Raw genomic sequence first — 26,887 nt, forward strand, 5'->3', positions numbered from 1 at the left:
TAACAAGCAAATTGATTAAAAAAAATAATACCTTTGACCATGCCAACTATTGAAGGTAATATTTGTGTAGGAGCCTAAATACTGTTTATGGTCATTTACATTTTATGAAAGGTGATTTATGTTTATTCAGCCAAAAGGGGACTATTTACTTTATTTGCATGATAAGAAAATGTATTTATTGAATGACGTAACTGTTTTAAGTGCATATATGGCGGAAGGATCTGTGTGGTAAGAAGGTTTTTGGACGCAAGGTGTTATGGGTAATGGCAGTCAGGTGCGGTGGAATCGAGCCACACAGTTTTTTGACCTCATTCATACTTATTCTCATTCATACTTTTTCTAACTCGTACTGCAACCAATTCTCTTTATTTTGTCATTATGTTTTGAATTATTTAGATCACAAGTAAACCATACAAACGAAGAAGAACGTCTGGAGTTTTTTGTTTTGTTGTTGCCGCAGCAAGCGGAGTGAATGTGATAGTAGAGGAGCTTCAAGCTTAAGGCTACTTTAGGAATCTACAATTTGTATTTTTTCTTAATTATATTTTTTAAGAGAGTATTGCACATTTAAATTACTTGTTTGAAAAATGCATGGTTCATTCTGCAAAGTCGCCCTGTCTACATGTTTTTGTACTACACGTACCGACCACCAGGGGCAGTCACGCCATCTGGGTTAAGTGGATTCTTTTTAAACTTCACCACAACGAGCAAGTACATATAAGCATGACGTCATGCTTTAACATTAGTTCATGCACGGAACCTACAATATTTATTTTACCAAAAAAAAGACAATTTTTCGGAACTACCAACTAAAAACTGTTTTAGCACCAGCGCTAGAGGGCAGTAAAGACTTCTACTTCCTGCTGACCGCAGCAGAGATTTAGCTCGTCAGTTGACAGGTGTGCTAGTGCGTTAGCTTAGCTTAGCTTGCGTTAGCACTTTAGCGTCCGAGTTTGCTCTTTATGTTCCATAAATATGTTGTAATGATGGCTTTAATGCAACCGTGGATAGTTTAAGAGTGAGCCTAATGGAGGCTATGCGAGTGTTAGTTGAGCTAGCAGGTCAGGGAAGTTGTTAAGTTGATCCTCCATGTTGGCTCGATGGCAAGAAGCCAGCCGGGAAATGGAGCTGATATTCGGGGCAGCACGGACAAGCTGACGGGAGGTGGTGGTGGTGGTGGTGGTGGTGGTGGAGGTACTAGTAGTGATGTTGTGCCGCTGGAGGCGAATGGCACATCCGGGGAGAAGGAGGTGGACAAGTACGGCTTTACAGGTGGAGCCCAGCAGTACCCAGGACTCTCGTAAGTGTGTTCATGCGCAATAATGATCACTTTTGACTGGACTCTCACTATTATGTTAGATCCACTATGGACTGGACTCACACTATTATGTTAGATCCACTATGGACTGGACTCTCACTATTATGTTAGATCCACTATGGACTGGACTCTCACTATTATGTTAGATCCACTATGGACTGGACTCTCACTATTATGTTAGATCCACTATGGACTGGACTCTCACACTATTATGTTAGATCCACTACGGACTGGACTCTTACTATTATGTTAGATCCACTAAGGATTGGACTCTCACTATTATGTTAGATCCACTATGGACTGGACTCTCACACTATTATGTTAGATCCACTACGGACTAGACTCTCACTATTATGTTAGATCCACTATGGACTGGACTCTCACTATTATGTTAGATCCACTATGGATTGGACTCTCACTATTATGTTAGATCCACTATGGACTGGACTCATACTATTATGTTAGATCCACTATGAACTGGACTCTCACACTATTATGCTTGATCCACTATGGACTGGACTCTCACACTATTATGTTAGATCCACTATGGACTGGACTCTCACACTATTATGTTAGATCCACTACGGACTAGACTCTCACTATTATGTTAGATCCACTATGGACTGGACTCTCACTATTATGTTAGATCCACTATGGATTGGACTCTCACTATTATGTTAGATCCACTATGGACTGGACTCATACTATTATGTTAGATCCACTATGAACTGGACTCTCACACTATTATGCTTGATCCACTATGGACTGGACTCTCACTATTATGTTAGATCCACTATGGATTGGACTCTCACTATTATGTTAGATCCACTATGGACTGGACTCTCACTATTATGTTAGATCCACTATGGATTGGACTCTCACTATTATGTTAGATCCACTATGGACTGGACTCTCACTATTATGTTAGATCCACTATGGACTGGACTGTTACACTATTATGCTTGATCCACTATGGACTGGACTCTCACTATTATGTTAGATCCACTATGGATTGGACTCTCACTATTATGTTAGATCCACTATGGACTGGACTCTTACACTATTATGTTTGATCCACTATGGACTGGACTCTCACACTATTATGTTAGATCCACTATGGACTGGACTCTCACACTATTATGTTAGATCCACTATGGACTGGACTCTCACTATTATGTTAGATCCACTATGGACTGGACTCTCACACTATTATGTTAGATCCACTATGGACTGGACTCTTACACTATTATGTTTGATCCACTATGGACTGGACTCTCACACTATTATGTTAGATCCACTATGGACTGGACTCTCACACTATTATGTTAGATCCACTATGGACTGGACTCTCACACTATTATGTTAGATCCACTATGGACTGGACTCTCACACTATGTTAGATCCACTATGGACTGGACTCTCACACTATTATGTTAGATCCACTATGGACTGGACTCTCACACTATTATGTTTGATCCACTATGGACTGGACTCTCACACTATTATTTTAGATCCACTATGGACTGGACTCTCACACTATTATGTTAGATCCACTATGGACTGGACTCTCACTATTATGTTAGATCCACTATGGATTGGACTCTCACTATTATGTTGGATACACTATGGACTGGACTCTTACACTATTATGTTAGATCCACTACGGACTAGACTCTCACTATTATGTTAGATCCACTATGGACTGCACTCTTACACTATTATGCTTGATCCACTATGGACTGGACTCTCACTATTATGTTAGCTCCACTATGGATTGGACTCTCACTATTATGTTAGATCCACTATGGACTGGACTCTTACACTATTATGTTTGATCCACTATGGACTGGACTCTCACACTATTATGTTAGATCCACTATGGACTGGACTCTCACACTATTATGTTAGATCCACTATGGACTGGACTCTCACTATTATGTTAGATCCACTATAGACTAGACTCACACTATTATGTTAGATCCACTATGGATTGGACTCTCACTATTTTGTTAGATCCACTATGGACTGGACTCTCACTATTATGTTAGATCCACTATGGACTGGACTCTCTCCATTATGTTAGAGCCACTATATTGACTGTTAATATCTGCTTATTTTCGTTTTTAACATGTTCTATCTACATTTGTGTTAAAATGTAATCACTTACTGTTCTGTTGTTTGGATACTTTAAGAAATCAGGTATCGATCTGATACCAAGTTGTTACAGGGTAATACATTGATTTTAATTTAAGTTCTCGTGTGTCCAAGGACATATTTCCTGAGTTTATGAATAAAATATAAATTTAAAAGAAAAAAGCTTTTGTTAAGATGAAAAACATTGATGTAATCATAGTAGTGTTGACTAGATACGCTCCTGTACTTGGTATCATTACAGTGGATGTCATGTGTAGATCAACCCTTAGTATTTGTTTACAATGTGGCGCCGGTGAACTATTGTATCCTCCTACGGTGTGAAGCATGTTTAACTATTCCTCGTCTTCCAGTGTAAAAAACTCACTTTATTTGTTGCCATGGAGACAAGGATTAGTGATTTGGAAGTAGCTAAAACACTGCCGACTGCGGATGGATGTTAGCTGCAAACTAGTGTCTTAAAGCACCTCTTCCTGAGGATGTTTCAGTTTTATAAATTCACCTTTATCTTTACTTTTTAATCCAAAATGCGTCCATTCTTCCTTTTCTGTCTACACACTGGGTCTGCTTGTAAGTACTCCGTGATTGTGCGCTGCCGAACATGCTCCTCTGCTCGTAAAACCAGCAATGTCATTCCTGTAAAAAAAAAAAAATAAGTGAGGAACCGATACTTTTCAAACTGAGTATAGTACCGTTTTTATACCGTACAACCCTAGTTTGAATATAGGAATAGTTGGCATACCACAAGATGGAACCCAAGTACCACAGTTTGAGAATAAATAACAATTTCTCTCCAAAGTGCTGAAGAAATCCCCACTGACGTGCTCAGGCAGCGGGAGGCCAAATGGCTGGACATGCTCAACAACTGGGACAAGTGGATGGCCAAGAAACACAAGAAGGTCCACAATCTTAAATTGAAACCTGTTTTTTTTTTTTTTCGAAGTTCACCAACTTGGGAGACTTTTTGAAGTTGTGCAAGGTTTGTTCTTATTGTGTTTTATTTGCTTGTGTCATCAGGTGAAAGAGCGCTGTCAAAAGGGCATCCCTCCCTCGCTGCGTGGTCGGGCCTGGCTTTACCTGACAGGAGGCAAAGTGAAAGGGGAGCAAAACCGGGGCAAGTTCTGGGTCAGAATCACTTTTTCTTAATTTTACGCAGAACAGAATTTACAAAGAATTAATTTAGAATCAAATGCATATTGAAATCAATCAACATTTAAAAAAAAAAAAAAATCACATTTATATGACATCTGCTGAAATATAAAATAATGAAGTTAACAGAAAGGGCTTCACGGTGGCAGAGGGGTTAGTCCGTCTGCCTCACAATACGAAGGTCCTGCAGTCCTGGGTTCAAATCCAGGCTCGGGATCTTTCTGTGTGGAGTTTGCATGTTCTCCCCGTGAATGCGTGGGTTCCCTCCGGGTACTCCGGCTTCCTCCCACTTCCAAAAACATGCACCTGGGGATAGGTTGATTGGCAACACTAAATTGGCCCTAGTGTGTGAATGTTGTGTCTATCTGTGTTGGCCCTGCGATGAGGTGGCGACTTGTCCAGGGTGTACCCCGCCTTCCGCCCGATTGTAGCTGAGATAGGCGCCAGCGACCCCGAAAGGGAATAAGCGGACAGGCTGCTTTAAAACGGAATGAAATTTTACATGTTTCTAAGAACGATAAAACACTGAATATTTACAAAATATGAACGTCTCACCCGTGCATCTGCCTCACAATACGAAGTTCCTGCAGTCCTGGGTTCAAATCCAGGCTCGGGATCTTTCTATGTGGAGTTTGCATGTTCTCCCCGTGAATGCGTGGGTTCCCTCCGGGTACTCCGGCTTCCTCCCACTTCCAAAGACATGCACCTGGGGATAGGTTGATTGGCAACACTAAATTGGCCCTAGTGTGTGAATGTTGTCTGTCTATCTGTGTTGGCCCTGCGATGAGGTGGCGACTTGTCCAGGGTGTACCCCGCCTTCCGCCCGATTGTAGCTGAGATAGGCGCCAGCGCCCCCCGCGACCCTGAAAGGGAATAAGCGGACAGGCTGCTTTAAAACCGGAATGAAATTTTACATGTTTCTATGAACGATAAAACACTGAATATTTACAAAATATGAACGTCACACCCGTGCATCTAACTCACAATACGAAGTTCCTGCAGTCCTGGGTTCAAATCCAGGCTCGGGATCTTTCTGTGTGGAGTTTGCATGTTCTCCCCATGAATGCGTGGGTTCCCTCCGGGTACTCCGGCTTCCTCCCACTTCCAAAGACATGCACCTGGGGATAGGTTGATTGGCAACACTAAATGGGCCCTAGTGTGTGAATGTGAGTGTGAATGTTGTCTGTGTTGGCCCTGCGATGAGGTGGCGACTTGTCCAGGGTGTACCCCGCCTTCCGCCCGATTGTAGCTGAGATAGGCGCCAGCGCCCCCCGCGACCCCAAAAGGGAATAAGCGGTAGAAATGGATGGATGGGATGAAGTTAACAGAAGTTTTTGTTTTAAGAAATGGAGATCTGCTACAAATTTAATGTTTTATTTTATTGTATTTTTATTTATACAAAATATTCATATAAAACTAGAGATGTTCGATAATGGCTTTTTTGCCGATATTCCGATATTGTCCAATTCTTAATTACCAATTCCGATATCAACCAATATATACAGTGGTGAAATTACACATTATTATGCCTAATTTTGTTGTGATGCCCTGCTGGATGCATTAAACAAAGTAACAAGTTTTTCCCAAAATAAGAGAACAACTTCAACTCAAGTTATGGGAAAAAAAATGCCAACATGGCACTGCCATATTTATTATTGAATAAATATGACTCAAAACAGCAGCAAGGAAATTGGGACATGCTCTCCCTGAGATAACCCTGATACCCACTACAACTATGGGAAATACTATACTTTGAATTTCACTAAGTGCATTATTTATTTATTTATTTTCTACAAAAACAATATAGCCAGAGTATACGAGAGTAATAAAGTAAACAATAACATAGTCCTCCTTTAGTAGACTGCGTGGTGTACTGTATAACAGGAAATTATAAACTGGGCTCAATCCGCCCTGCTCTAACGTATTTGTATGAGTAACATAAATGTGCTGCAAGTTAGTGGTGAGTGCTTGAAGTGGCCTAGCACTCGGCCTGAGCTTCGTAAATGCTGCGTCGAGACAGGGCAGCTCCGTTCACTGCAAGCTGCTTTAAGTGTTTGCTTTTCATCCATGTTCCGCTTGCATTCATCGTGTGTCTCCTTATTATGAAGAGGTGGAAGATCAAATTTTAAAGGAAGACGTCTTGGTTCCTCCCCGCATGACCAACTTTTTGCAGTCATTGCAAATTGCCAGTTTTTTATCCGTCAGACACACTTTAAAATAATCCCAAATCATAGACATTGTGTCGTTAGTCAGTCACCGAGCGATTTCGCTTGTTAGCCACGGCTACAGCACCGGCAACAACACACTCTTGTTGTTTTGCTGCGCTCGCGGTGGTTTGATGAGGTCATCAAGCGTCGCCAGTAAACCTCTCATGCTGCAATCGTCAACTCCTGTGTTGGGGGAGAGGGGAGAGGGGAGGGGCTGCTGACTAGAAGACGCAACTGCTCTGTACTACTCCCTACAGCGGCGTTTTAAAAAGTCATTAATTTTACTTTTTGCAACCGATACCGATATTTTAAAGCATTTTTCGGCCGATAATATCGAACATCTCTATACAAAACCTGTAATTTGTGTGAATAACCTTTATATACAGTACAGGTTAAAAGTTTGGACACATTTTCTCATTTCAATGGATTTTCTTTGTTATTATTATTATTTTCACTGAAGGCATGAAAACTATGACACCTGTGAAGTGAAAACCATAACCTCTTGAAGCTCATCGAGAGAATGCCAAGAGTGTGCAAAGCAGTAATCAGCGCAAAGGGTGGCTATTTTGAAGAAACTAGAATATAAAACATGTTTTCAGTTATTTCACCTTTTTTTTGTTAAGTACGTAAGTCCACATGTGTTCATTCATAGTTGTGATGCCTTCAGGGACAATCTGCAAGGGAAATACTCATGAAAATAAAGAAAACCCATTCAATTTTTGTCCTGTGCTGTACATGTCACGTATCAGGCTACAAATTATAACGCAATGGTGCCTTCAGGAACTGGACAGCCAACCAGGGGACCCCAAATGGGTGGACATCATCGAGAGAGACCTCCATCGACAGTTTCCCTTCCATGAAATGTTCTCAGCTCGAGGAGGACACGGGTGAGCCCTGATTGGCCGGCTGCATGGCAAAGTATCTAGTCCGTGATGCATTTTATCTGAGTCTCTTTTGGGGGAAAAAAAAAATGCAGGCAGCAGGACTTGTTCCGTGTGCTCAAGGCGTACACGCTGCACCGTCCCGAGGAGGGCTACTGTCAGGCTCAGGCCCCTGTGGCCGCCGTGCTCCTCATGCACATGCCTGCGGAGGTAAACACAGCTGATGGTGAAGTCAGTGATCTCACATGCAAGCCATTCAAGTTAACACTTTGCTCACATGACCACGTTGTCTCCAATAGGATGCTTTCTGGGTTCTTGTACAAATCTGTGAGAAATACCTTCCTGGGTACTACAGCGCGGGGCTGGTAAGATACACTCTCAGCTGTTCTGAAGCCATTTAAATGGATAAAGAATGAGAATTCACACAACTTAGGTCTTTTATTTACATCATTAGGTACACCGTCTAATGATATATTACAGGGGTCGGGAACCTTTTTGGCTGAGAGAGCCAACAAGCCAAATATTTTAAAATGTATTTACATAAGAGCCAAATAATAAGTTTTTTTAACACTGAACACAAACGCGTGCATTTTTAAATAAGACCAACATTTCTACAGTATAATAAGTCTCTTATTCTTTGTAATAATATTGTTATTCTGAAGCTAACTGTGTGTGTGGCGGGGGGGGTGGCCTGCGGACCTGCAGCGAAGCGGGGTGTTTCCAGGATCGGCCTCAAAATCAGTGACAGGTGCGTAGATGGCCCCTTATCAATCAATCAATCAATGTTTACTTATATAGCCCTAAATCACTAGTGTCTCAAAGGGCTGCACAAACCACTACGACATCCTCGGTAGGCCCACATAAGGGCAAGGAAAACTCACACCCAGTGGGACATCGGTGACAATGATGACTATGAGAACCTTGGAGAGGAGGAAAACAATGGATGTCGAGCGGGTCTAACATAATACTGTGAAAGTTCAATCCATAATGGATCCGACACAGTCGCGAGAGTCCAGTCCAAAGAGGATCCAACACAGCAGCGAGAGTCCCGTTCACAGCGGAGCCAGCAGGAAACCATCCCAAGCGGAGGCGGATCAGCAGCGCAGAGATGTCCCCAGCCGATACACAGGCGAGCAGTACATAGCCCCTGGATCGGACCGGACCCCTTCCACAAGGGAGAGTGGGACATAGGAGAAAAAGAAAAGAAACGGCAGATCAACTGGTCTAAAAAGGGAGTCTATTTAAAGGCTAGAGTATACAAATGAGTTTTAAGGTGAGACTTAAATGCTTCTACTGAGGTGGCATCTAATCACCTGTCGTTCTGTTATAAGCAGCAGCCAGGAGGAGAGACAGGGTTGGAGCTGGAGCCAAAGCACGAGCAAGGGCGAAAAAGAAAAAGACAATTGCTGGAAAGCAACTGAGAGACTTATTGAAAAATAAAACAATATTACAACCCTGAAACAGGCTCTCATGTCGGTGCTTGGTGGTCTGAAGAACCCCCAGGAGGGCAAGCCCCACAATAACCAATAATAAATAAATAACTTCTTACCATTAACACAACTTCTTGAACAGGTGCGGTAGAAAATGAATGGATGGATTAAAAATGCATGAGAATGTTTTATATTTTGAATGTTATTTTTTAACACTGTGATTACAAGTGGAATTATTCATTACTTGTCGTGTTAAGCAATGTCAGCTCAGATTTATCCGAGAGCCAGATGCAGTCATCAAAAGAGCCACATCTGGCTGTAGAGCCTTAGGTTCCCTACCCCTGTTATAGTATAATGATTGACACTGTTGTAGAGGTATTTTGGTCATTTAACAGTATGTTTGCTATTGTGGATGTAGTTTCAAAGCCCTGGGGGGCCAGAAATGGCCCACCACATTATTTAATTTGGCCTGCAAAAGCTTTTAAATAATATGCGCCAATGAACTACGTATTGCAGGCAATTGCTTAAATTTTCAAATGTAATATCTAGTAATGCAACAAATATAATACTAACATACATTTCTAACTTTTTTTGTTCAAATACAAATAATAATGAGGAATATGTGCTTGACTTATGATTTCAAAGCAAGTTTTCCATCCAACTGTACACTAAAAATAACAATACTGTAGAATATACAGTAAAGAAAACTGGTAGCTTAGTTGCTAGGATTTTGTCGTACAAAAATCTATGTACCCTTTTTCCGTTTACAGTAAAGATGTCCTATTATGGCTTTTTTGCCGATATTCCGATATTGTCCAACTCTGAATTGCGGACTCCGATATCAACCGATACCGATATATACAGTCGTGGAATTAACACATTATGATGCCTAATTTTGTTGTGATGCCCCGCTGGATGCATTAAACAATGTTTTTTTCAAAATAAATCAATTTAAGTTATGGAAAAAAATGCCAAAATGGCACTGCCATATTTATTATTGAAGTCACAAAGTGCATTATTTTTTTTTAACATGCCTCAAAACAGCAGCTTGGAATTTGGGACATGCTCTCCCTGAGAGAGCATGAGGAGGTTGGGGTGGGCGGGGTTGGAGGGGCGTGATTTTTGGGGGTGTATATTGTAGCGTTCCGGAAGAGTTAGTGCTGCAAGGGGTTCTGGGTATTTGTTCAATCAATCAATCAATGTTTATTTATATAGCCATAAATCACAAATGTCTCAAAGGACTGTACAAACCATTACGACTATGACATCCTCGGAAGAAGCCACAAAGGGGCAAGGAAAACTCACATCCAGTGGGACGCCAGTGACAATGCTGACTATGAGAAACCTTGGAGAGGACCTCAGATGTGGGCAACCACCCCCCTCTAGGGGACCGAAAGCAATGGATGTCTAGCGGGTCTAACATGATACTGTGAAAGTTCAATCCATAGTGGCTCCAACACAGCCGCTAGAGTTCAGTTCAAAGCGGATCCAAGACAGCAGCGAGAGTCCCGTCCACAGGAAACCATCTTGTTCTGTTGTGTTACGGTGCCGATGTTCTCCCGAAAAGTGTTTGTCATTCTTGTTTGGTGTGGGTTCACAGTGCGGCGCATATTTGTAACAGTGTTAAAGTTGTTTATACGGCCACCCTCAGTGTGACCTGTATGGCTGTTGACCAAGTATGCCTTGCATTCACTTATGAGTGTGACAAGCCGTAGATATTATGTGATTGGGCCGGCACACATAGACAGTGCCTTTACTGTTTATTGGCGCTCTGTACTTCTCCCTACACGTACAGCGGCGTTTTAAAAAGTAATAAATGGGACGGCGTGGCGCAGTGGAAGAGTGGCCGTGCGCAACCCTGGGGGCCCTGGTTCAAATCCCACCTAGTACCAACCTCGTCATGTCCGTTGTGTCCTGAGCAAGACACTTCACCCTTGCTCCTGATGGGTGCTGGTTGCCCCCCCCCCCCCCAGGGGACCGAAAGCAATGGATGTCGAGCGGGTCTAACATGATACTGTGAAAGTTCACTCCATAGTGGCTCCAACACAGCCGCGAGAGTTCCGTCCACAGGAAACCATCTTGTTCTGTTGTGTTACGGTGCCGATGTTCTCCCGAAATGTGTTTGTCATTCTTGTTTGGTGTGGGTTCACAGTGCGGCGCATATTTGTAACAGTGTTAAAGTTGTTTATACGGCCACCCTCAGTGTGATCTGTATGGCTGTTGACCAAGTATGCCTTGCATTCACTTATGGGTGTGACAAGCCGTAGATATTATGTGATTGGGCCGGCACACAAAGACAGTGCCTTTAAGGTTTATTGGCGCTCTGTACTTCTCCCTACACGTACAGCGGCGTTTTAAAAAGTCATAAATGTAACTATTTGAAACCGATAATTTCCGATATTACCTTTTAATTCAACTTTTTTTTATTGACTTTTTCACATAGACAGAAAAAAGGTGCAAGTCGAAACAGTACAATTTTAAAGTCAGTGAATTCTTCATACCTTTACCCCTAAAACCACCCACCCAGGTCGAACCAACCAGGGACACATGGCACAAACAACAAGTAAGACGACAAAGACACACACATTCACACATAGGAAGTGTTGAGGATAATGGAGGTTGAGATAATTCAACTAAAAAAATGGTTTGATATTAATAAGTTATCATTAAATGATAAGAAAACTAAATTTATGGTGTTTAGTGGTGCAAGGACATATTAAAGTTAAATCATGTGGAAATTGATAGAGTGTATGAAACTAAATTCTTGGGAATAATAATTGATCATAAACTGTGTTGGAAACCGCATATTGAATATATAAAAGGAAAAATATCCAAATCTATTGCTATTCTTTATCAAGTAAGACACATGCTGAATAAGACATGCCTGCATATGTTGCATTATTCTTTTATTTTTCCATATTTAACGTATTGTGTTGAAATTTGGGGAAATGTTTATAAAACAAACATAGACCCAATCATAAAACTTCAAAAAAGGGTCATTAGAATAATACACAAAGCCTGCTACTATGAACATACCAATCCCTTATTTATGAGTTCAAATGTGTTAAAATTTTCCGACGTTGTGTTTTTAAAAACAATGGAAATTATGTTTCGAGTAAAGAACAACAGCCTTCCAGCTTGTATTCGCAGGCTATTTCATTTAAGAGGAGAAAACTATAATTTACGGGGGATATCGATTTTTGAAATGGGTAAAGCGAGAACAAATATAAAATACAAATGTATTACAGTTTTAGGAGTTAAATGGTGGAACAAGCTCAGTGATGAGCTGAAGACATGCAATTCTTTGGTAAGGTTTAAGAAAACATTGAAAGGTGAAATAATTGAAAATTATAAAATATAGTCACAATTACTTTCCTCCCATTGATTTTTGATTTATTAATTTTTTTATGTTGATGTTCCAGGCAATCTAATTTTCTGTGAAGGTATAGGATAGGCAAATATGAGCTTTGGCTTCAGCCTATTCCTTTTTTGGTCATTCTTTTTCTTTTCTTTTATGTGTAAATGTGCATTATTGTATACATATAACATGTACTGTAAAACTGATCACACACAATGGTTGATTGATTTGATTTGATTGATTATATGACCGAAATAAAATTATTTCATTCATTCATTCATTCACATACTCCCATACAAGACCAAAAACAGAAAGAGACTAAAAGGAGAGAGGAAGGGAGAACAAAATAAAATAAATAATAATAATACTAAATAAAAGGGAGATTATTCCTCGATATTACATTTTAAAGCATTTATAGTCCGATAATATCTGCAACCCGATATTATCGGACACCTCTAATAAAAATGTATCAGACCTCACAGATTGTGGTTTGTGTTGTCCTCCTACCATGAATTGATTAACGTGGACCCCGACTTAAACAAGTTGAAAAACTTATTCGGGTGTTACCATTTAGTGGTCAATTGTACGGAATATGTACTGTACTGTGCAATCTACTACTAAAAGTATCAATCAATCAATCAATCAAAACTCCCTGCAGGAAGCCATCCAGCTGGACGGAGAGATCCTGTACGCTCTGCTGCGGCGTGCGTCTCCCGTGGCCCACCGTCACCTCAAGCAGCACAAGCTGGAGCCCATCTTGTACATGACGGAGTGGTTCATGTGCGCCTTCTCGCGCACGCTGCCCTGGGTGTCGGTGCTCCGCGTCTGGGACATGTTTCTCTGTGAAGGCGAGACGCTTAAAACAAAACACGTTCTTTCCTTTTTCCGTGTTGTCAGCTCTCTCTTTCTTCCTGGCAGGAGTGAAGATCCTCTTCCGAGTGGGCCTGGTTCTCCTCAAACGCATGCTGGGATCCCAAGAGAAGGCCAAGGCCTGCCGAGGCCTCTATGAGACAATGGAGCGTCTTAGGGCCATACCTGCAGAGTACATGCAGGAGAGCTTCCTGGTGCAAGAGGTGAGGTGGTGTTTTTACTCCAGCTCGCGTCATTCTTTCCTTTTCATTGACGTTATGTGGGATTCAGATCCTGGACTTGTCCGTGTCAGCGAAAGACATCGAGAAAGAACACTTGGCGCAGCTGCGACACTGGAAGGACTCCCACGGCGACCTCCGCTACACGTCGCCTCCCAGGATGCACGGCGCCAAGGCCGTCATGGCCGCCGAGCCGCCAAGCAGACAGGATCTGAGGCAGAGGCCCACCATCGTCGAGGAACCCCCACCGGAGGACGCGAGGGACAAGAAGGAGAAGCGGAGGGAGACTAAGCTGCTGACACAGGAGACAGAAAGTCCTCGCTCGAATCTCGCTGAGCCCTCGCCGCTCCCCTCACCAGCACAAGTGTCCAGGGAGAGCGTAAGCAGCGCCGTGCACGACACCTACCTGTAGCCAGGTGAGCAGGCTCATCTTATGAGCGCCAGAGATCATGATTATCAGTCCGTTACCGCCATGGACAGTGGCACATTGCTGGTTTATGAATGTGTAATTCCCCTTGAACAACAGCAGGTGGCGACAATGACTTCTTTTTTTTTCCACTACTGACCTGCAACTGTTACTATTGATGGACTATGATCTTGTCTCGGCAGACAAACATGGAGTTACACAATCACCGGCTACATCATTAGGTAGATATTTTAGTAAGATACTGCCTTAAAGGCCTACTGAAATGAGATTTTCTGATTTAAACGGGGATAGCAGGTCCATTCTATGTGTCATACTTGATCATTTCGCGATATTGCCATATTTTCGCTGAAATTTGACACACACGTCGGTCGGGCATGGCTTCCCAACATATTAGGCAGCCAAACCAGAAAAATCAAAATTGCGCGCTAGCGCCCCCTAGGAAGGAAAGAAAAACGGACTGCTTGTAACTTACGTTAGGAATGTCGTAGAGACATGAAACAAAATCCATTATGTAGAACTGACTTAGACCTGGATTCCCCATTAGAGATTCCTATACCTAAAATCAACAGAAATTTTGCAAAAACTCTTTCAAAGCAAAATTTTCGCAAAAAATGCTATTTTTGCCCATTTGAGCTGTAATTTCACCCCCTTAAAATGCTTCAAAACTCACCAAACTTGGCAGACACATCAGGACTGGCAGAAATTGCGATCTAATGAAAAAAAAAAAAAAAAAACTCAAAATTGCGCTCAATAAAACTGCTTCCAGGAAGAAAACACAGACAAAACTGCTTGTAACTTCCGGTAGGAATGCCGGAAAGACATGAAACAAAAACTTCTATGTAGGTCTCACTTAGACCTACATTTAGATAATCGACATCCTTCGGCAAAAATCAACAGGAAGTTAAAAATTGCCCCTTCAAAATAAAAGTTTAGTGAAAACCCGTCACCTTTTTCAAATCGAAACTCCTCCCAGTGCGTTTGTCGTTTTGGCTTCAAACTCGCACAGGAGAGAGATTGAACCCTTTTGATTAAAACGGTCCAACAAAGTTTTGATTACTGCTCCGGTTTGGATTTTACGCGCCTTCAAAGAACCCCTACGCAAAGTTTCCTAAAAAATGTCATTTTTGCCTCTTTAAACTATAATTTGACCCCCTTAAAATGCTTCAAAGTGCAATTTAAAGCTCTACCATGCCAAGCGAAAGCCATTTATCAACAACATCCAGAAACGCTGATCTGTAATTTGGCTCCCTTAACATGCTTCAAAACTCACCAAATTTTACACACACATCAGGACTGGCAAAAATTGCCATCTAATAAAAAACCAAACCCCAAAAGTCAAAATTGCGCTCCAGCGCCCCTTAGGAAAAAACCCAGACAAAACTGCTTGTAACTTCTGTTGGGAATGTCGTAGAGACATGAAACCAAGACCTCTATGTAGGTCTGACTTAAACCAGGGCTCGGCAGCGGCCAAAGGCGGACCCGACCAACGCTGCTTATTTAAACGGGGATAGCGGGTCCATTCTATGTGTCATACTTGATCATTTCGCGATATTGCCATATTTTCGCTGAAAGGATTTAGTAGAGAACATCGACGATAAAGTTCGCAACTTTAGGTAGCTGATAAAAAAGCCTTGACTTTACCGGAAGTCGCAGACGATGACGTCGCCCTTGTGAGGGCTCCTCAGATCCTTACATTGTTTATAATGGGAGCCTCCAGCAGCTAGAGCAGGGGTCGGGAACCTTTTTGGCTGAGAGAGCCAAAAAGCCAAATATTTTAAAATATATTTCCGTAAGAGCCATATACTTTTTTTTTTTGACACTGAACACAACTAAACACGTACATTTTTAAGTAAGACCCACATTTCTAGAGTATAACAGGTCTCTTATGGGGGTTCTTCAGACCCCCAAGCACCGACATGAGAGCCTGTTTCAGGGTTACAATATTGTTTTATTTTTCAATAAGTCTCTCAGTTGCTTTCCAGCAATAGTATTTCCAGCCCCAACCCAGTCTCTCCTCCTGGCTGCTGCTTATAACAGAGCGACAGGTGATTAGATAACAAGGCCCAGGTGGGCCATCTACGCACCTGTCGCTGCAGGCCCAAAGGCCACGCCCCCTCCACAGTTAGCTTCAGAATAACAATGTTATTACAAAGAATAAGAGACCTATTATACTCTAGAAATGTTGGTCTTACTTAAAAATGCATGTGTTTAGTTGTGTTCGGTGTTAAAAAAAAATATTATATGGCTCTTACGGAAATATGTTTTAAAATATTTGGCTCAGCCAAAAAAGTTCCCGACCCCTGTTCTAAACTATTGAAGGCAAAACATAATATGGATTAGAGCAGGGTTAGGGAACCTGTGGCTCTTTTGATGACTGCATCTGGCTCTCAGATAAATCTTAGCTGATATTGCCTAACATTTTTCCGCTGGTAATCACAGTGTTAAAAATAACGTTCAAATTATACAACATTCTCCTGCATTTTAATCCAACCATCCGTTTTCTATCGCACCTGTTCAAGATGTCGCGTTAATGGTAAGAAGTATTATATTTATTATTGGTTAACTTCAGAATAACAATGTTATTAAAAATAATAAGAGACTTATTATACTCTAAAAATGTTGGTCTTACTTAAAAATGCACACGTTTAGTTGTTTTTAGTGTTAAAAAATATTACATGGCTCTCACGGAAATACATTTTGAAATATTTGGCTTTCATGGCTCTCTTAGCCAAAAAGGTTCCCGACCCCTGGATTAGAGCATACAAAATAGAGATGTTGAACTATGCGCATTTGTTGCGGTAATTTGACACTGCTCCTAATGCTGTGGCCGGTGATGCTCCCATGCACTACCTTCCCTCACCAGCAGACATCAAAACATGAAGGTATTTGTGCTCGGCAGCATTTTTGCGCTACCGATAGCCAAAGATTTTAAAGACGCTTTGCCATGTGTGGGAATGAAGCAAAAAATGCAATGAAGTCTGAGGATGTTACTGGAAAACCACATTGTTGTCACGCAAGCACAATCCTGTTTCTCTTAATGTGTTGTTGGGGGATTATTTCTACTGTTTAAAAAACAAACGCAGTCCAACGAATGTACACGTACTCCGATTATATTTACATTGCACTTTTAGGGTGGGGTCGAATAAATGCTTACAATCACAGGATCAACCATGAACAGGATTTATCGATAAACTTTTTGTACAAACTTTATGAAGGGAAAAAGAGTGGAGGGTATTGGACTGTCTCAATCAGCACTATTTCAGGATGTAGTGCTTTTTGCCATGTGTAGATGGCGCCACTGAGCTGCTCCTGATGCTAAGGGTAGTAATGATCATCACTAATTGGTGCAATCCAATAACAAGATGCTGGGATGCTAAAGTATTTTTCTATCGCACTGCTTGGTTTGTAAATGAGTTCAACAAAAAAAGGCAACTGTTTTATATTTACATTTAATAAATGGGTGTGAATGTTCTCTGTCTATCAGTGTTGGCCCTGCGATGAGGTGGCGACTTGTCCAGGGTGTACGCCGCCTTCCGCCCGATTGTAGCTGAGATAGGCGCCAGCGACCCCGAAAGGGAATAAGCGGTAGGAAATGGATGGATGGATGGAAATGAAAATAGCCAAGTGGTTTGATTTTGCAGACTTGTTTGTTCAATGACTCCGTTTGATTGCTCTAATTAAGAGAAAAAAGGACAAGCACACACAGGGCCAAAGTCCAATAAGACACCCTGTGTTAGTTAGCATTCATCCTCCGCCCTCTCTCGCCCGCCGCACTTCCTCCGACACCTGTTGCTCCGGCTCTTTCAGCTCATGCTGGGGAATTTGCATGTGAATTAGGCCCAATTCCCACAGCACCGTCCAGTGCGCCTCACTCGGCCTTTTAGCCCCGTTTAGACGCCTCAATGGAGGCGGGCTGACTCCATGATGGAGATCAGCTGCGCTACTGCAGGATTAAGTCGCTAAATGAATTTATTGATCGCATACACGGTTCTTCTATGCGTTAAACATGCTCAAACACACATTAGAATGTCAGAATAAAGCGCAATTTCCAAAAAGAAGCTACCACATAGGTGACGGCAAAGAAGAAATGTTGCGATGATAACCACAGAACCAGACAAGAAGGGCTACCACTTTGTCCTGGCAGCTCAGTACAACATGGCTGATGGTAACAAATAAAAAAATATACATGAAGTATGTTGCTTTGTTCAATCCCAATGTGAAGAGGTTCTCCTCCCAAGTCTCCCTCTGCATCTTGTTCCGGTCGCCTCATCATCAGCAGGTAAGTAAGTAGCATACACTCGTTATACACTTTTAACAGTGGCTAATGTATTTTTACCAAATTGTTTTCTTACAGAAACTGACCTCAGCAATCTCTTCCTCATAATTGCGAAGCCCTCCAAAGGGTGAGTACACGTGATTTACCATGAATTGATTAACGTGGACTCCGACTTAAACAAGTTGAAAAACTTATTGGGGTGTTACCATTTAGTGGTCAATTGTACGGAATATGTACTGTACTGTGCAATCTACTAATAAAAGTATCAATCAATCAATCAATTTCAATATAAACAATATATTTACACTTTCTGTGTAACAGTTTTAATAATGAGTACACATTGGGGATAGGCGATATCCATAACATATTATTTGTTATGTACAAAACAAAATCCAGTGAAGTTTGCACTTTGTGTAAATGGTAAATAAAAAGAGAATACAATGATTTGCAAATCCTTTTCAACCTATATTCAATTGAATAGACTGCAAAGACAAGATATTTAACGTTTGAACTGGTAAACTTTGTTATTTTTGGCCATCATTTGGAATTTGATGGCTGCAAAATGTTTAAAAAAAAAAAGCTGGCACAAGTGGCAAAAAAGACCTGAGTAAGTTGTCCCGTCAAAGGCAAAACCTAGTAACTCACTTCCAACTGATTTTGAGAAAACAAAGGAAAACCAATCTATCTTGATGCTGTCTTACAAAGATTTACAAAGTCATCAAACGTATAGATGTTTTCTTGAGCTTTCATTTTCTTGCCGATTGAGCCATGGATTGAATCTGCTCTCATGAACGTGTGCCCTTTCTCCAGATATTTTATCACAATCTCGGGTGGGCCCCATTCTGCGTTTGCACATTGGGCAAGAGCCGTGTACAGCGTCCAGTTTTTATTTTGACCTCCACAGTTATCTGCCCAAAAGAGTATGCAAGGGGAAGAATCAAGAACAATACATTTAATCAATCAATCAATCAATCAATGTTTACTTATATAGCCCTAAATCACTAGTGTCTCAAAGGGCTGCACAAACCACTACGACATCCTCGGTAGGCCCGCATAAGGGCAAGGAAAACTCACACCCAGTGGGACGTCGGTGACAATGATGACTACGAGAACCTTGGAGAGGAGGAAAGCAATGGATGTCGAGCGGGTCTAACATGATACTGTGAAAGTTCAATCCATAATGGATCCAACACAGTCGCAAGAGTCCAGTCCAAAGCGGATCCAACACAGCAGCGAGAGTCCCGTTCATAGCGGAGCCAGCAGGGAACCATCCCAAGCGGAGGCGGATCAGCAGCGCAGAGATGTCCCCAGCCGATACACAGGCGAGCAGTACATGGCCACTGGATCGGACCGGACCCCCTCCACAAGGGAGAGTGGGACATAGGAGAAAAAGAAAAGAAACGGCAGATCAACTGGTCTAAACGTCCTGGGCCAATCTTCCAAATATCCCCTCGTGCCACAATATCACATAATCAGTTTGACTGTCGGCCCCCGTTTGTGTAAATGTCTCATTAAAAACAATAAGGCGACTGACAAAGAAGCTCCGATTGGTCCCTTGAGATACTAGGTTTTTCTGTTGTATCTACGCAGTTATGTGGTAGTTGCTAGGTCCTGCCATGCGCGTAACAGCTTACTTACGGAACAAATTACAATATCGCGTACACTAATGTAAAGCATATCACCTAGGAACTCCGAAATTATTATCAGCTCAGTTTTGACCAAAATTGAGTTACTGGGTTTTGCCTTCGGACGGGAGAGTTGAGGAATGCTCATCAAACACTTATTTGGAACATCCCACAGGTGAACAGGCTAATTGGGAACAGGTGGGTGCCATGATTGGGTATAAAAGCAGCTTCCATGAAATGCTCAGTCATTCATAAACATGGATGGGGAGAGGGTCACCTCTTTATGAACAAATGCGTGAGCAAGTTGTCAAACAGTTTAAGAACAACATTTCTCAACCAGCTGTTGCAAGGAATGTAGGGATTTCACCATCTACGGTCCGTAATATCATTAAAAAGTTCAGGAATTCTGGAGAAATCACTGCACGTAAGCGGCAATGCCCGTGACCTTCGATCCTTCAGGCGGTACTGCATCAAAAAGCGACATCGGTGTGTAAAGGATATCACCACAAGGGCCGAGGAAACACTTCAGAAAACCACTGTCAGTAACTACAGTTTGTTGTTACATCTGTAAGTGCGACTTAAAACTCTACTATGCAAAGCGAGAGCCATTTATCAACAACAGCTGGGCCCGAGCTCATTAAGATGGACTGATGCAAAGTCGTCTGATGAGTCCACATTTCAAATAGTTTTTTGGAAAGTGTGGACGTCGTGTCCTCTGGAACAAAGCGGAAAAGAACCATCCGGATTGTTACAGGCGCAAAGTTGAAAAGCCAGCATCTGTGATGGTATGGGGGTGCATTAGTGCCCAAGGCATGGGTAACTTACACATCTGTGAAGGCACCATTAATGCTGAAAAGTACATACAGGTTTTGGAGCAACATATGTTGTCTTCCAAGCAACGTTATCATGGACGCCCCTGTTTATTTCAGCAAGACAATGCCATGCCACGTGTTACAACAGCGTGGCTTCGTAGTAAAAGAGTGCCGGTACTAGACTGGCCTGCCTGTAGTCCAGACTTGTCTCCCATTGAAAATGTGTGGTGCAAAATGAAGCCTAAAATACCACAACAGAGACTGTTGAACAACTTAAGCTGTACATCAAGCAAGAAAGGGAAATAATTCCACCTGAAAAGCTTAAAAAATGTGTCTCCTCAGTTCCCAAACATTTACTGAGTGTTGTTAAAAGGAAAGGCCATGTAACACAGTGGTAAAAAGGCCCTTTTTTGTTGCTGCTATTTAATTCAAAGTTAGTGATTATTTGCAAAACAAAATGAAGTTTCTCAGTTCAAAGATGAAATATCTTGTCTTTGCAGTCTATTCAATCGAATATAAGTTGAAAAGGATTTGCAAATCATTGTATTCTGTTTTTATTTACAACTTACACAACGTGCCAACTGCACTGGTTTTGGGTTTTATAGAATGTGTCAACGTGCATTATCACACCATAACAATAATATTACAAGCTCTGTCATTGGCCATGTTTGTATAATTTATATTCTATATATTTCACCGCGTTATTTTGATAATACCAAGGGCTAACTTGTTGTTACACTTGTATCAGTGGTTCCCTTTTGGAGTGCCTGTACTGTTAAAAAGCGCTATCTTGTGTTGCACATGCGATACCTGCTGTTATGGCCGGGGGGGGGGGGTATATGTGTGAAGGAGATTAAAGTCTGGACTTCAGTGAGCTCTAAAGCCTCATCTACAAGCTTTTGGTAATGTAGTCGGAGAGGGGTTGCACCTCTACCCCCCCTCCACTATGCCCATAAGGAGTTTAGGGGGTTAGAGACACAACACACTAACCATTAAAGGGGAACATTATCACAATTTCAAAAGGGTTAAAAACAATAAAAATCAGTTCCCAGTGGCATGTTGTATTTTTTGAATTCTTTTTCAAAATTTTGCCGCTCTCCGAATATCCCGAATAAAAGCTTTAAAGTGCTTGATTTTCGCTATTTGCGATGCCACTATCCATTTCCCTGTGACGTCATACAGTGCTGCCAATGTAAACAAACAATGGCGAATAGCACAGCAAGATATAGCGACATTAGCTCAAATTCAGACTTGGATTTCAGCGGCTTAAGCGATTCAACAGATTACGCATGTATTGAAACGGATGGTTGGAGTATGAAAGTATTGAAGAAGAAACTGAAGCTATTGAGCGAATAGCTATTGACGCTATTCATAGCCATAGCATGGCCAAACAGCTGCGTTAGCATCGCGGGTAAAAAGTGCGTACCAAACGATCAGGACTTTCGCATCTTTTGACACTGGAGCAACTTAAATCCGTCGATTGGTAAGTGTTTTTTTTGCATTAAATGTGGGTGGAAGGAAACGTAATATAGTTGCAAATGCATCTGCAGGTTATCCATACATCTCTGTGCCATGTCTGCTTTAGCACCGCCGGTAAATAGCATGTTAGCATCGATTAGCGTAGCATGTTAGCATCAACAAAACTCACCTTTGTGATTACTGTGACTTTATCGTTACAAATGCATCTGCAGGTTATCCATACATCTCTGTGCCATGTCTGCTTTAGCACCGCCGGTAAATAGCATGTTAGCGTCGATTAGCGTAGCATGTTAGCATCGATTAACTGGCAGTCACGCCGCGACCAAATATGTCTGATTAGCAAATAAGTCAACATCAACAAAACTCACCTTTGTGATTTCGTTGACTTAATGGTTGCAAATGCATCTGCAGGTTATCCATACATCTCTGTGCCATGTCTGCCTTAGCATTGCCGGTAAAATGTGGAGACACTCTGGTACATTCAATGGGGGTCTGGCGGCAGATTTCTTGCCAGTGGTGCAACTTGAATCCCTCCCTGTTAGTGTTGTTACACCCTCCGACAACACACAGACGAGGCATGATGTCTCCAAGGTTCCAAAAAATAGTCGAAAAAACGGAAAATAACAGAGCTGAGACCCGGTGTTTGTAATGTGTTGAAAATGAAAATGGTGGGTGTGTTACATCAGCGACGTCACATTCTGACGTCATCGCCTCCAGCGCGATAAACAGAAAGGCGTTTAATTCGCCAAAATTCACCCATTTAGAGTTCGGGAATCGGTTAAAAAAATATATGGTCTTTTTTCTGCACCATCAAGGTATATATTGACGCTTACATAGGTCTGGTGATAATGTTCCCCTTTAATGGCATTTATTCATTGAATGTTCTGTGTGTTTGTGAAACATTGAGGTACATACTTGGAAGGCCATACAACAGTGACGTGCTGTGAGGTTTATAGCTGAGGCACTGACGTAATCAGAATCAATCAATGATTATTTATATAGCCCTAAATCACTAGTGTCTCAAAGGGCTGCACAAACCACAACACAAACCACTACGACATCCTTGGTAGGGCCCACATAAGGGCAAGGAAAACTCACACCCACGTCGGTGACAATGATGACTATGAGAAACCTTGGAGAGGACCGCATATGTGGGGAAACCCCTCCGCCCCTCTAGGGGACCGAAAGCAACAGATGTCGAGCGGGTCTAACATGATACTGTGAAAGTTCAATCCATAGTGGATCCAACACAGCCGCGAGAGTCCAGTCCAATGCGGATCCAACACAGCACAACACAGAATCAGTTTTACAAATACACAGTATGCGCTCTGCAAAGATTATTTGCCATTTGATTGGCAGCAGTTAACGCGGTGGTTCTCAAATGGGGGTACGCGTACTTGAAGGTATGTGAGGTTTTTTTTAAATATTCTAAAAGTAGCAACAATTCAAAAATCCTTTATAAATATATTTATTGAATAATACTTCAACAAAATATAAATGCATGTTCATAAACTGTGCAAAAAAATACAACAATGCAATATTCAGTGTTGGCAGCTAGATTTTTTTGTGGACATGTGCCATAAATATTGATGTTAAAGATTTATTTTTTTGTGAAGAAATGTTTAGAATTGAGTTCATGAATCCAGATGGATCTCTATTACAATCCCCAAAGAGGGCACTTTAAGTTGATGATTACTTCTATGTGTAGAAATCTTTATTCATAATTGAATCACTTGTTTGTTTTCAACAAGTTTTTAGTTATTTTTATATATATTTTTCCAAATAGTTCAAGAAAGACCACTACAAATGAGCAAATGATGCACTGTTATACAATTTAATAAATCAGAAACTGATGACATAGTGCTGTATTTTACTTCTTTATCTCTTTTTTTCAACCAAAAATGCTTTGCTCTGATTAAGGGGTACTTGAATTAAAAAATGTTCACAGGAGGTACATCACTGAAAAAAGGGTGAGAACCACTGAGTTAACGGGTTATGTTTCATTTCTGCATTCTTTACACATACAAACTGTCGCCCACAAAATGTGCATTTCATTAAAAACAAAACAAAAATTATGTTATCGCCGCCTTACCTTTACTTATAAATGAAGTCCATGCGCCAGTCCTTCTGGATAAAAATAGCCGTCACTTTCTGGTATAAATCGTCTTTCACTTCCTTCAGTTTTAAAAGTTTTTTAATAGTTCAACATAGTTGCCGCGATTAGCAGAGCTCCTACCCTCATCATTTCCACGAAATGCGAGCTGCTGTTTGGCGAGGAAGCAGGTCGCATTGATGACGAGTCCAGTTTAGAAAATTGTTTTAGTTTAGATATGTAATCCTCCATGTTAAAAGTGCAAGCGAGCGGAAAAAATAAACGATCGCTGCTCACTCTTGCTGCTTGTTGTCACTTCTTCTGCAAGCCGAGTAGTCGCAAGAAGGATCACTAGCGCCCTCTACTACCAGGAGGCGGGAGTCATTTAAAACTCATTTGTATACTCTAGCCTTTAAATAGACTCCCTTTTTAGACCAGTTGATCTGCCGTTTCTTTTCTTTTTCTTCTATGTCCCACTCTCCCTTGTGGAGGGGGTCCGGTCCGATCCGGTGGCCATGTACTGCTTGCCTGTGTATCGGCTGGGGACATCTCTGCGATGCTGATCCGCCTCCGCTTGGGATGGTTTCCTGCTGGCTCCGCTGTGAACGGGACTCTCGCTGCTGTGTTGGATCCGCTTTGGACTGGACTCTCGCGACTGTGTTGGATCCATTGTGGAATGAACTTTCACAGTATCATGCTAGACCCGCTCGACATCCATTGCTTTCCTCCTCTCTAAGGTTCTCATAGTCATCATTGTCACCGACGTCCCACTGGGTCATTATTGTCACCGATGTCCCACTGAGTGTGAGTTTTCCTTGCCCTTATGTGGGCCTACCGAGGATGTCGTGGTGGTTTGTGCAGCCCTTTGAGACACTAGTGATTTAGGGCTATATAAGTAAACATTGATTGATTGATTGATTGATTTAATGACTCATATTTGACACACGCAGCTACGGTATATTAATAAAACATAGCTGCTTACTGTTCTTTTTAGCATATTCAATAGCTTGGACCTTAAATGCTACTGAATAGATCTTAATCTTCTTCCCTTTATGCGATTTCAAATGATTTAAATCAGCCTCCTCCATTTTGAAAATGATGACAGGTGAAGTGTCACTCGTGACGTGACGAGTTTGACCCGGTGGAAATTCTAGGCATATGCTAATTATTTGGCAAAACGAGTTTGACCCGGCGGAAATTCTAGACATGCGCCTAATGAAAATAATATTTTGCGAAACAAGTTTGACCCGGCGTTAATCCTGAGCCGGCGGTAATGCTAAGCATGCGCTAATAATTTTGCAAAGCAAGTTTGACCCGGCAGTAATTTTAGGTAGGCGCATACTATATACCCGGCGGCAATTCAAGGAATTACGGTAGCTCTGAATGTGAGTGGCCGACCGCTCATGTTTGGTGAGGCTTCTTTGCAAATTCTTTCGGTCACAAAAGTCCACACAGTTCCACAGGTTGAAAAAAGAAGGCAAGGAAAGCAGAAAAGGCGGTTTCTTGCAGAACATCCACAAAGCCAGTCTTTTCACGTATACCACTGCGTTTGGAAAGAGCGAGTAACTTTCCATCCTGCTGATTGAAACAAACCACTCAGCTCTGGCGTTGGTCTTCCTTTAGTAATTATCTCCTGCTTCGCTTGAAAGTCCACTTTAGAAAACTGTTTAAGTACGGAAATGTAATCATCCATGTTGAAAGTCGGGGTGCACGAGACGGAAAAAATAAGTCCCTGCGGGATTTACCCGCTGATGCTACCGTATGTCTGGGATCATGAGCGCCCCGCCCCTATCGTGAGGCACGAGATCTGTATGCCTCACCTCAGACTTTTTTCTCTGCCGTTTTGATGGCTCAACCAACACACAAAACATGTTACTTACGCCACCCCATGCCTCTGATCATGAGCGCCCCTATCGTGAGGCACGAGATCTGTATGCCTCACCTCAGACTTTTTTCTCTGCCGTTTTGATGGCTCAACCAACACACAAAACATGTTACTTACGCCACCGCATGTCTCTGATCATGAGCGCCCCTATCGTGAGGCACGAGATCTGTATGCCTCACCTCAGACTTTTTTCTCTGCTGTTTTGATGGCTCAACCGACACACAAAACATGTTACTTACGCCACCGCATGTCTCTGATCATGAGCGCCCCTATCGTGAGGCACGAGATCTGTATGCCTCACCTCAGACTTTTTTCTCTGCTGTTTTGATGGCTCAACCGACACACAAAACATGTTACTTACGCCACCGCATGTCTCTGATCATGAACGCCCCTATTGAGAGACACGAGAACTGTTTGCCTCACCTCAGACTTTTTGGAACGCTCAGCAACACACCAGACAAGAACGCGCTCTGACGGCACGGCAGAGAGAGAAGTCAGTTGGTAGAGTGGCCGTGCCAGCAACTTGAGGGTTGCAGGTTCGATTCCCGCTTCCGCCATCCTAGTCACTGCCGTTGTGTCCTTGGGCAAGACACTTTACCCACCTGCTCCCAGTGCCACCCACACTGGTTTAAATGTAACATAGATATTGGGTTTCACTATGTAAAGCGCTTTGAGTCACTAGAGAAAAGCGCTACATAAATATAATTCA

The 26,887-nt window shown here is 42.0% G+C and overlaps 1 protein-coding gene across 1 annotated transcript; it reads left to right on the plus strand.

The window, feature by feature from the left end:
* The first annotated feature begins 545 nt into the window (after positions 1-545).
* LOC133535846 (TBC1 domain family member 10A-like) lies at positions 546-17,480 on the plus strand. Its single transcript, XM_061875826.1, has 9 exons — positions 546-1,300; positions 4,269-4,368; positions 4,487-4,594; positions 7,606-7,712; positions 7,802-7,916; positions 8,006-8,071; positions 13,153-13,342; positions 13,413-13,567; positions 13,635-17,480. The coding sequence occupies exons 1-9, from the start codon at positions 1,101-1,103 to the stop codon at positions 13,992-13,994; spliced, it is 1,401 nt and encodes a 466-aa protein (XP_061731810.1). The 5' UTR covers positions 546-1,100; the 3' UTR covers positions 13,995-17,480.
* Positions 17,481-26,887: the final 9,407 nt, after the last annotated feature.

This window comes from Nerophis ophidion, linkage group LG17 (assembly GCF_033978795.1).
Source record: "Nerophis ophidion isolate RoL-2023_Sa linkage group LG17, RoL_Noph_v1.0, whole genome shotgun sequence".
NCBI classification, from domain to species: domain Eukaryota; kingdom Metazoa; phylum Chordata; class Actinopteri; order Syngnathiformes; family Syngnathidae; genus Nerophis; species Nerophis ophidion.

Excerpts from the sequence above, each read along its gene's own strand:
- LOC133535846 (XM_061875826.1), top strand. The coding sequence starts at position 1,101 with ATGGCAAGAAGCCAGCCGGGAAATGGAGCTGATATTCGGGGCAGCACG. Across the intron at positions 7,917-8,005 it reads TCATGCACATGCCTGCGGAG|GATGCTTTCTGGGTTCTTGT; the intron begins GTAAACACAGCT and ends TGTCTCCAATAG. Across the intron at positions 13,568-13,634 it reads AGAGCTTCCTGGTGCAAGAG|ATCCTGGACTTGTCCGTGTC; the intron begins GTGAGGTGGTGT and ends TGTGGGATTCAG.